This window comes from Engystomops pustulosus, chromosome 1, assembly GCF_040894005.1.
Source record: "Engystomops pustulosus chromosome 1, aEngPut4.maternal, whole genome shotgun sequence".
Taxonomy (NCBI): Eukaryota; Metazoa; Chordata; class Amphibia; order Anura; family Leptodactylidae; genus Engystomops; species Engystomops pustulosus.
In genome coordinates this window covers 151,795,278-151,807,538 of record NC_092411.1, presented here as the reverse complement: position 1 = coordinate 151,807,538, position 12,261 = coordinate 151,795,278, and the positions used below count along the sequence as shown (strand labels likewise).

At 42.1% G+C, this 12,261-nt stretch overlaps 2 protein-coding genes across 3 annotated transcripts in view; one reads left to right on the top strand and one right to left on the bottom strand.

Annotated features, from left to right (window-relative positions):
- PRSS57 (serine protease 57) overlaps window positions 1-6,124 on the top strand; it is a 35,277-nt gene extending 29,153 nt beyond the window's left edge. For both annotated transcript variants that reach the window (XM_072111156.1, XM_072111146.1), the window contains exons 3-5: window positions 853-997; window positions 1,081-1,341; window positions 4,785-6,124. In XM_072111156.1, coding sequence (XP_071967257.1) covers window positions 853-997; window positions 1,081-1,341; window positions 4,785-4,937 — 559 coding nt within the window. In that variant the 3' untranslated portion in view covers window positions 4,938-6,124. The remainder of the gene's footprint in view (window positions 1-852; window positions 998-1,080; window positions 1,342-4,784) is intronic.
- A 3,033-nt stretch (window positions 6,125-9,157) lies between these two features.
- The window catches only part of FSTL3 (follistatin like 3), a 47,727-nt gene continuing 44,623 nt past the window's right edge, over window positions 9,158-12,261 (bottom strand). The window contains exon 5 of the mRNA XM_072111112.1: window positions 9,158-10,040. Coding sequence (XP_071967213.1) covers window positions 9,988-10,040 — 53 coding nt within the window. The 3' untranslated portion in view covers window positions 9,158-9,987. The remainder of the gene's footprint in view (window positions 10,041-12,261) is intronic.

Here is a 12,261-nt window from a genome sequence, read left to right as displayed (position 1 = left end):
AGAAGATAAAAACAATTAAAAAATGCACTGCATGTGCATACACAGAACATCCAACAGACTCCCTTAGTGCATGAGATGCTAACCAAATAGAAGTGACCTGGTACCTGTTCAGCCTACAAACAAAGTCTATTCAATATAACAACATCCCCTAAGAAGTTAGGATATAAGTTGAAATCAATGCTGAATGGTCCAGGGAAAAAAGACATATGAAGTAAATAATTACCTTAGGTTCATAGCAAGGTGATAAAGGGAGCTGGAGGAGCAGAGTCCCCACGCGTATCGCCTGTCTGCACAGGTTTCCTCAGGAGGAAACATTTTATAAACATACTTATGTATTCATGCTTCTGGGAGCTATCCCGCACTGTGAATGGTTGATAAAGATAATGATGTCTTCCTAAAATAAGTATTTTTTTTGGTGAAATGTTCCCTTTAATGCTAAGCAAATGGCTGATGAATCATGTTCCTGTCAAACAACAAGATGGCAGCATGTGTCTAAATCATTTGAGAACTTTGGGTCCAACATGTCATGCCTTGTGTGCACGTTTAAGGCCCCTATCACTACTTCAATCAATGTGGGAGAGAAATAAGGCAGATCAGGACTGTTACACATCAGCTCACCAGATTTACTATAACCTGCAACAGAAAACCAGTGCAGGCTACAGCTGAAACCTGTGCTAGCTGAGGGCTATTCAATTCTGGTGTGAGTGATGTCATAATGCACACAAACAATGTGGCTGCAGGACCTGTACCTAGGTCTGCTTCACATGACGTGTTGCTTAATGTGGTCATAATATGAACAACAATTAGGCCACACTGCATTTACCTTAATGTTCTGTTTTCTTGTTTTGCCAGGCGTGTGGATCTAATACGTGTGGTACTTGGTGCCCACAATCTTCAAAACCCTGACAATGATGTACAAGTGCTCAATATACAGGAATCATTTACACATCCTGAATACAACCCTACAACCTTTCAGAATGACTTAAACCTCCTAAAAGTAAGAAATATCTTTGCAATTACAGGCTTCATTTGCATTGTTTTCTGAAAGTCACACATATTTTCTTGTTTTGATCCTCACAGTTAAACAGCTCTGCTAATATAACGCCTTCGGTAGGAAGTATTAGCCTTCCTCGCAACAATTCAGATTTGAATCCCGGTTCTCGTTGCTCGGTGGCTGGTTGGGGTCAACTGACTGATTTTGGGACCTTGCCCAGATCATTAATGAAAGCAAGAGTAAATATCATCAGCCGCGAAGTGTGCAATCAGCGCTGGACACAAGGCGTGTTTGACAGTATGGTGTGTGCTGCAAGTCCTGGACCACAAAACAAGGGTTTTTGCTCTGTGAGTATTAATCTTTTACTGATATTATCCTCGGTTACCCAATTTAAAGTGGAACTCCTCCTTTGGAACTACAGGCAGTCCCCGAATTAAGGATACCTAATTACAGACACCCTTAGTTACAAACGGAGCTCTCTTCCCACTGTGACCTCAGGTGATGTCCTCTGGATGCTGGTAATTTACTAAACTTTAGCCCCAGGCTGCAATGGCCAACACAAGACTTATCAAAGGTGTCTGCAATGAAGTTTAAATCTTAATCTTTGTTCCGATGACAACCCAAGATATTGAAAATCATATTATCACAAGGCCAAAAAAAAACTTTATCTGGAGTTTCACTTAATATATCAGTTTAGACTTACATACAAATTCAACTTAAGAACTAGTATAGAAACCTGTGGTCTCTGAATGAACAGAAGATGACCTTTTTTATACATATAAGAGTGCTGATAGGGCCTCATAGGGGCTTCTCCACCAGACAATGCATAGTATACCTCCTCCTGTATGTGGAATCCACAACCAAAGGTCTCCTGCAACTGAACATCACTGGCCGCTAACATAGGACCTGAGGTTTGTTGTTTGCACAATGTTTGCCATCAAGTTGTAAAGTCATGCACCAAAGAAAGAAGAAGAGACTGTATGAGGCACAAACATGGGCAGAAGTTATACCTGCTCCATAATTTCTGGCTCTGGCAGTCGGCTTACAGATGGAGCTGTGGAAACCACAGCCCTGTGTATGAGCCCATAGAAATACAAAGAGACGTGTGCTAGCCACTGTAACAGCTAGCACACATTCAAAAACAACTATTATGCACCAACAAACGCAAATGTGTTTTGTAAGTAGATGTAGAAAGATGTGATTTGTCTTTTTACATTAAAAGGGGTATTCCCACAAAGAAAAGTTTCTTATATGTACTCAGGATAACAAAATAACACATTCTCTAATTCTCTGTTATAAGTCACCGATATAAGTACAACTTGTCTCTATCAGTCCTGGTGTACACAATTTCAGTTGCCCCTAGACACGGCCCTGTAACTTCTGACTTGGGGTCGGCAGCCATATTGGATTTCTTTGTGACGGCTGTGCTGCTGAGATTTCTGTCTCTCTGCTCCCTGCACTTTAGACACCCTCCCCCCCCTGCAGTCCAGCAGGAGTTCACAGATACTTATCACTTCCTGCCAGCATATGTAACATTGTGAGGAGAGAGAAGCTGCAAACTACAAGATCCAGGCAGATAAGTGATCCGGGGGAAGGGGGATGAGATGACAGTTATGTAGCAGAGCTGACAGTGTGGACGTCTGTCAGCCTCTGCCTGTCATGCTTCTATGTAATAGGCATCTGATGCATCTCATCATCCCATATCTGTCTCATCTCTCTTTCTATATTTCAGATTGTTAGTACAATGTCAGAAGTCAGATGAAAGTGTATATAAACCCGTACCCTGATAATCTAATCACACTGTCAGCTCATAGAACTACATGGATAATAATAGGGCTTATTTACTAAAAGTCCGCATGCGCATGTTGGACTTTCCAACGTTTTTGGAATTTGCACAGCTTTGACATGTATTTAACAGAGATCTGTGCTGGCATTGTGTCGCACGCGACAGAAATTAGGGAGCGCGCCATCGGGCAATCCGACTGATTCAGACTGAGGACAGGATTTAAATCGTGTCGCAAGACAATGCACTTACATGCACCACTAAAAAGATGGTAAACTCTGTTGGACCTGACCGGGGAAGCAACACATGAAGGATATCTGGCGCACGATTTTAGTGAATCGCGGCAGACTGCATTATCGTCTGTGAGCTCCATTGGAGAGGTAAGTAAATGTGCCCCAATGTGTCTGCCTAGAGAGTCCCCGCCCACACTCTGGAATTTTGCACTGACCAGCCTAGGGAGTGATAGAAAAATAGTAAAGTAAGGGGTTAAAATGATCTTCGTTGTGTAAACATCACTAGGGGATTGAAATTTGAGAATTTTCTTTCTTGGGAATACCCCTTTGATAGTGATGACTAACAATGTCACACACCACACATGTAAACAAATTTACATGTGACAATGCATTTTTCCTAATGTATTTAAAAACTCATGCAAATACATTGTGTGACCAAAGCCTGAAGCTACAAGCAGATTTGTTACAAGCAGATTTGTTAGCTTGATAGAACCAATAGGGGGTGTAAGCACTGTGAGTGCCTACAGGAGCATAAACACTAAATACATCCCTGGTCACGGATAACAAATATAAGATAACAGCAGTCACGGTTGAGCCTGTTTTATGAGTAAGTATCCCTGGTTTATCATGCTTGACTCTGATGATAGATTTCCTTTACTGAACACGTCAACAATATACAGGCAGTCCCCGGGTTACATACAAGATAGGTTCTGTACGTTTGTTCTTAAGTTGAGTTTGTATGTAAGTCGGAACTGTATATTTTATCATTGTAATCCCAGCCAGAACTTTTTTGGTCTCTGTGACAATTGGATTTTAAAAATGTTGGATTGTCATGAGAACCAGGATTAACAATAAAGCTTCATTACAGACACCTCTGATAACTGTTATAGCTGATTATTGTAGCGTGGGACTAAAGTACAATAAATTACTAATATCCAGTGGTCCGTTTGTAACTAGGGGTCGTATGTAAGTTGAGTGTTCTTAAGTAGGGGACCGCCTGTATTTAAATAAATTTATATCTATATTTGACTTGACATTCTCAACAAATGTCTATAAAACCCATCTTATCCACTCTGGAAAAGAAATCAAACTATATATGTCCATAAATTAAGTTATCTGTAATACTGAGAAAAAGAAATTAGGAAAAAAGTATTGAACACGCATAAATGTATTTAATACTCTGTACAAGACCCTTTGTTGGTGACAACAGCACCTGTAAAACGCCTTTTTTTATGTTTTTTCTATTGGATTCAGGTCAGGGGATTGGCTGGGTCATTATAACAGCTTTATTTTCTTTCTGAAAAAAATTAAGAGTTTTATTACATATTAAATAAAAATGATCTTTTTGTGTCTGCACATTGGGGCACATCATTAACTTACCCGTCTGGAGGAGATCACCGAAAGTGCATTGTCTGACGATCATGCACTGTGCCGCGATTCACTAAGATCGTACGCCCGATATCCTGCATGTGTCGCTTCCCCGATCAGGTTCGCCGTTGTTCACCTTCTTCTTCCTGGTGCATGTAAGTGCTTGATGGACCACACTTTGGGAGAGCCAATGGTCCTGCCTGAAGTAATAGGGAAGATCCTATCTTTGCAGCCCAGGTAGCCATTTTCTACTAACATAAGTGGTGTGAACATGTTTATTGCTTCTGGAGAAGCTACCATCCTGGAATAAAAAATACATTTTCACTGTTATGCTTTTACTTACACAAAATATAGTAGACTCCCTTTATTTTAGTCTTCCAATATCACATATGTTTTTTTTCTCTAGGGAGATTCCGGAGGCCCCCTTGTGTGCAGAAACCAAGTTGAAGGAGTTGTGTCATTTTCTGGATTGTTCTGTGGAGATCCTCGAACCCCAGATGTGTATACCAGAGTTTCAGCCTTTCTGCCATGGATTCAGAGTGTGATAAGGAGGCGTTAAAAGAGAAACATCTGCGTGACTTTTTTGTTTATTCACATAGAAATGTGTAGTGCATATTACAATAAAAATGCTTTTAACAGACATTGGGCTCATGCACACAACTGTATGATGAAATGGGCCGCAAGTAGGGTAAAGTTTGCAGACTCTTTTGGCCATGTCGAGATGTGAACAGAGAGCAGCATCTCCATAGGAGATAGGCGGCCATGCCACAACATGGACAGGAATAGGACCTGGTCTTGTGGCACAGCCACCCAGCTTGATCATGGTGCATTGGGACACTGTGGGGGGAATTCATTATTGGTCCTGCGTTGAAAAAATGACGTTTTGCGCCAAAAAAAATGGCTTCCAACACATTTAACAAGGCTTTTAGACCATTTCTTTTTTGTCCCTTTTCTAACCATTCCAACAAAAGCCTTGAGAAATGGGGGTGAGGTCTCTGGAAAAGGGGCTTATCCATATGGAAATTAGTCTGTGCGCCAAAAAAATGAGGAGGATGGGCTGCATTATGGCACAAAGGTCAGACCAGCTAAAAGCAGGTCTAAATATAGAATTCAACAGTCCTATACTACAACAGATAGATCATCACAATGATAAACCTGGAGCCGTGCTAGACTATGCACTGCCAGAGACTGCAACATATTAATGAAATCCCCCTATGTGCTCGCTGCACAATAAACCGCTAAGGGGCCACAAGTGACTAGCTCACGGTCCCTTAAACAGTTGTGTGCATGAGGTCTTATTGTTACCTCTTTACCTGTAACCTATTTTACTTCACTGTTCCTTTTTGAATTACTTAAATTACTTTATTACAGTATTAGGCTACATTAACACGGCCGTATAGGGGCATATATACGGTGGACGTATATACGCTGTATATACGTCCCCCATAGATGGCAATGGGCGCCGTACGGTGCAGCACACGCACCGCGCCCTACCGTTCCGTAGCCGGGAGAAAGATAGGACATCTTTCCCCGTAATAAGGTGTCGTGCCCGTGTATCACTGTGGAGAGCAGCGCTATGGAGAGGGTCCGCATTTCCTCTCCCGGGTGCTACGGTATGGCGGGCACACATTTGTGTGAATGTAGCCTTAATCATATTCAGATGTGTAGAAACCCAAAAATAAGTGGAGGCTAGAGGAAGGCGAAAAAAACCCCATTTGATTAGATTTTTTTCAATAAAAAATTGTGCAGACACAGTGTTGTAGAGGGTTTTTGTGCCAGAGGAAATAATTACATAATGTTACACAATAACATAGCAACATTGGGGGACATTCATAAGGGCCTGTAGGCCAGTTTTGTGGTGTACAAGCCCTGAAATAATTAAATTCCTTGTGAAATTTCCCATTTACACCACCTCCATGCCTCTGCACTATTTATAGCTTCTGTCAGTTCAGGTCTGAATGGACACAGGTTGTTTTACAATTCTATGCCATTCGAGCAATGATTCTTTATGCAGCACTCCGGTTATTTAGGTATCCATAATTCTTAAAGGTTGGACTTGATGGACTTGCGTCTTTTTCCAGCCTTATATACTATGATGATACTATGATAAAAACATTACGTGGGAAGGAAAATATCCCATGCCTTTTGAGCAAACTGGCTCTTCGGCATGTGATAATGCAATAAAACACATTGGGGCTTATTTACTAAGGGTCGCAGAGTCGCATTTTCTTTTCGGGGATCGCGCCAGGGATTGTGTTGCACACAATCGTTTTGTGTCGCAATTGTGCTGGCTTTCACGCAACACAAATCGGGGGCCAGACGATCCGACAGATTCGGACAACACGCCGGATTTAACATTTTAATTTGTGTCACAAGCCATGCACTTACATGCAACAGGAAAAAGAAGGTGAACTCTGGCGGACCTGAGCGGGGAAGCAACACATGCAGGAAATCGTGCGCATGATTTTCATGAATTGTTGCAGAGTTCATCCTCATCGGACAGTCCGGATCAGGGATTGCGCAGGGACCGGGTAAGTATATGTGCCCCATTGTTTATATATAAAAGGAAAAACAGACAATGAACAACAATCATAGATATTACATTTTTAGCTTACCCTATACTAGTAGAAGAAAGATTAAATGATGGACCATATACATATTAGAATATTGTGAAAACATCTTATATACAAAGTAATTATTTTACTGAAACACAATACATACCATGGAAAAAAGCATTCCATTGGTAATTATACATTTCTCATCATTTTTTGTACACGATTTGGGAATTTATATTTACGTCTGGGTATCCATTTGTCCTAAGGGCTGTGCACCAGTTTTCTGTCGGACTTTGTAAGTTATTTTTGCACAGGTATTTAAGAAGTGCCTGCTCCCGCATGCGACCCATGCAACACTAATTAGGGGGCGTTCTGGGGGCGGTTGGAAGTAATTAATGCACAGACGGAGCTAATCAGTCAGGTGCCATAAAATGCCGACATATATGAGATATGCGCCAAAATCTTACATGGACTGCACCTTTAAAAAAAATTTTGATTTAAGACCATTTTTTCCTAGTCTGTTTTGCACCAAAATTTGCTTCAAAAAATGGCACAGATACGATAATACATCTGCCCCAGTTTTTTTGCTAAAAAACCACCAGAATTTTGGCGCAAGTGCTTATGCTTTTCTAGTGACCACTGTGTAGAGTCCTCTAATATTTAAAAGAACTGTGGACTCTGGAGTAGTGAACAGAACCTATGATGACATCATGATGGGTTTGGAGCTGCAGTGTTTAATATACAGCTTTGTCCGCACTGCTACACATTTTTGTTTATATAAATTGTTATCATCCTTTCATAAAAATAAGAGCATGAAAAATACTCCTCCACAATCATAGCAAAGTCCTTTACCATGTAATAATCATCAGTGGTCTCTGTCTTCCACTGAAACAGTATGTAGATGTTCCCCCCACCAGTGGCCAAAAGTGGTCCTCACAGCCTACATTCTGTTGAGTACTACAGAAATAATACTAGTGTGGTTTATGTCTGTTGGTACAGAGAATATTAAAAATACTTACATTCATTGAGTAAAATTAGATAGTACTGAACTAAAATACATTCAGATTTTACAGAATTGAATTCTCAGCAAACCTCACTAGAGGGCAGCACAAGACCAGTATCTGTTACAGCAGGGTTGGGAACCTGTAGCTCCCTAGCCCGTGTGCCTTTTTTTATGGCTGCATCTGGCTTGCAAGCCATAGGTTCTGTGTGTCTAAGACACACATAAACGCTGATCAGTGTTGCCTTCATAGCTTAGAAACGGCATCGGCATCCACTTCTTTCTATGACCCAGGCACCATCACCTAATCAGCAATGGCGTTCTGTGGCTACCTGTCTAATGTGGACGTGCTGTTGCTATTTATCTATTGGGAGGCATTGCTGTGACTACCTATCTACTGGGGGTCATATGCTGTCACAACCTATCTACTGAGGGGTATGTGCTGTGGCTATCTATCTATTGGGAGGCATTGCTGTGACTACCTATCTACTGGGGGTCATATGCTGTCACAACCTATCTACTGAGGGGCATGTGCTGTGGCTATCTATATACCGGGGGCATCTGCTGTGGCTTCCTATCTGCTGGGGGGCATGTGCTGTAGCTACTGGAGGGCGTATGCTCTGACTACCAGTCTACTGGGGTGGCATGTGCTTCGGCTACCTATCTACTGGGGGACATGTGCTGCGGCTATTTACTGGGGTGCAGGTGCTGTGACTACCAATCTACTGGGGGGCATGGCCTGTGACTATCTATCTACTAGGGGGCATGTGCTGTGGCTACCTATCCACTTGGGGACATGTGCTGTAGCTACCTATCTACTTGGGACATGTGCTGCGCTACCTATCTACCGGGGGAATATACTCTACCTATCTACTGGGGGGCATATGCTACCTATCTCCTGGGGGGCATGTACATATTCTATGGCACTCATTTCTTACATTTTAAAATATTAGGCATTCATGGCTCTCTCAGCCAAAAAGGTTCCCGACCCTGTGCTACAGGGACCAATGAGAGAGACTATGCACTTAAAGGGGTTTTCTAAGATTTGGTTTTTTTTTAACCTTTTGATAGTTGATTAGCAGATCAATGAGGACTTCAATAGTCCCACCTGTTTCAAGAGACCCTAATGTGTGAGCCAAACTTAGGAATGACTTAATGCAATAAAAAAAACGAGTTAAGGTAAGTTTTATTGTATCAAAATGATCCAAAATGACAACACAAAGATAAGTACTTTAAATACTTTATTTTTCATGGATAGAAAAAGAGTAAAGACACAAAGATAGAAAAATAGAAAAACAGCACTGTGGTCTCTGACCTAACAAGTAAGAGGCACTACACCTGAAAGTGAACAGTTGAAACCGATTAAACAGTGCAGTTGCAGGGAACTGGTGTGGATACAGCCAGCAGTGTATTCAGGTGGTATATAATGAAAAGGAGCCATGCAGTCTGAAACAAGCGATACATTATACTCTCTCCTGCAAATCCAAAGACAATTGCCACTTGTCTTGCTTTTCTTGTGCTGTTTATCTGTGGTTTAGCATTAGAGCAGGGTGTCAACCTCACATCTCCTTTTTACCTTCCTCACTACAAGAAATTCTTTAAGCAGTCTTAGTGTCAGATAGTTTTTTTCTGCCCCATTTTGTGCCAGGAGACTAAGTGACTGCCTTACATTCTGATATAATTATGATAATTCATCTGGGATAGAATTTGCTATCTATCTCCACCTTTAGAACCATTAGGCCCGTGTCACCATGCCACCCTGTATAGAGGGAAAGTCTTCATTTGCTACACATTTAATGTGCCCCTTAGAAATAGGATACATCCACCAAAACATAGTGACACAGATTCACCAAGTCATAATGCATGACATAATATTTCCTACAAGATGCCAGGGTTTATTGATTAAACCCTGCTACGTATACTCTTGGGTACAGGAGCCTGGCTGATACATATAAATAACACGTCCAGTTAATAAATATGCCTCACTGTATGTACAATATTCACATGGAATGCCCGTGTGCTTGTTCTGACATTTCTGTGACATCATCATGACCTCACACAAAGTTCTTCACTGCATCATCAAGATCCAAGGAAAATTTGGAGTGCACTGTAATCAAAGAAAAAAATTATCAGAAACTCAACTTTATAAAAAGTGATAAACATACAAGATTGGTTCCTTGGAATTGTACTTAAGCTGAATTTGTATGTAAGTTGGAACTGTATATTTTATACTTGTAGCTCCAGACAAAAAGAATTTTTGTCCCAGTGACAATTGGATTTTCAAAATTTTTTGCTGTGATGGGACCAAAGATTATCATAATAGACACCTTACAGCTGATCATTACAGCCTGGGACTATAGTAAAGTATAGTATTCAGAAAGCTTCACCAGAGGTCACAGTGGGCAGAGGGGTCTGTCTTTAACTAAGGATCGTCTGTAAGTAGGGTGTCCTTAAGTAGGGGACCAGCTGTATTATAACAATAATAATCTTTATTGATATAGCGCCATCATATTCCGTAGCGGTTTACAAATCATAGTGGAGAAATACAAATATAATAGAACATGACAGAGCACAAACATTTGTATGGAACAAAAGGAGTGAAGTCCCTGCTCGCAGGAGCTTAGAGTCTATGTGGAAGAATGGGGCGACACAAGAGGTAAAAAGCCATTCTTCATAAGGGAATAGAACAAAATATAATAAATAAAGGTGCTGCTGCTTGACCCAGTCATCAGCCAACATCTTATATACTAAGATGAATGGGACTGCAGAGAAGCCTGAAGCTTGGTGTCTGGTGGTTGCTGGATAACAGATGGGAGGAAGACATGGGTTAGTGTCACGGGCACCCCCGTGATCCATACCACGGATCGCGGGTGCACCCGTGCCTCCGTTGCGGGCACCCCCACGATCCATATCGCGGATGCACCCGTGCCTCCCTCCGCTGCCCCGGTCCCGCTCCGGTGCACTCACCTCTCCTGGCTCCCGCTCCCGTCCGGACTCAAGATTTAAAGGGCCAGCGCACAGGTGATTAGTATTGGTCATTTCCTGTTTTGTATATAACCCTTTGTTTCCCATCATTCCCTGCCGGATCTTTGTGCCTCTTAGCCTTAGAGAAAGCTTCCTAGCGAGTATTCCTGTGTTCCTGCGTATTCCTGTATTCCTGCATTCCAGTGTATTCCTGTGTGTTCCCGTTCCTGAGTCCTGTGTTGCCGTGTTACCTGTGTTCCTCCCTGTTGCTGTGTGCCTGTGTTCCCGTTCCCACCTGCCTGGACCTCCTGTTGCTGACCCCGGACTTGAACCTGGCGTTGCATCTCTGCCGCCTGCCCTGACCCTGTGCCTGGACCCGACTACGAGTTTGTCATCCGCTAAGGTACCTCGACCTCGGCTGCCACCGTGGACTAGTCACACCTGGGAACGACCTAGTGGTATCCTGCCACAGCAAGTCCAACCCGCTTTGCGGCGGGCTCTGGTGAAAACCAGGTGCCGCTAGGCTCCGGTTCCGGGTGTTGGCTAGTTACATCTCCCGCGGTGGTCCAGAGGATCCACTGATCCTAACAGTTAGTAAAGAGAGTCCATGCAGTGCTTTAGGCTTGCCTAAAGAGAAAGGTTTTAAGAGCAAGTTTGAAACTTTAGAGGTTGGATGTTGTTAAGGAGGTCGCACTGGTTTCGGACGCCATCTTGACTACTGTCCGCCATCTTAGATACAGCGGCCATGTTCCCTGACCATTGTCAAGTTAATGTCATCATTCAAACTTCATTTTATGTAACCTGTTTGCTGGCCTGTCAGCTAATACCCTTTGACAATTAATGAGATGCCAGTCTGTCCTTGATGCTACATTATATTATGATTCTGGAGCCACTTATCATCTCCTTCTCAGCAAACTAGTATAAACAATATCTGTGTACAAGGTCTCTGAGAACTGAGCACAATTAATTAATTGTTTTTCCCAGAAAGTGCTGAGGTCCAATAGCTTTGCAGTATACTATTCACACCCCTTTGATGACTTTTCTGTCTCTTATATATTATGCATTTTTGATTATTAAAGGAGAGAAGATCTTGACTAAGAGATTGACGTATGTCTTGGTCTCTATGTTCAATCAAGGGTTAATTAGGACTCACCTTACAAAAGTCAAGAGGGCTGTTGGGGCCCTGCATAAAAATCCCTAACAGATGTTTATCTGATAGTCCAAGGCAAAGCACCCCATATAATGGGTGCAGCTCTAAAAAAAAAGTCTTGGAGACGTGAGTAGGAAGTTCGAATTAAAGGGGTTTTCCAATGAAAGAAAATTTTGTGCAACTTTGGTTGTATATCATTATGGTCTCCAGTGTT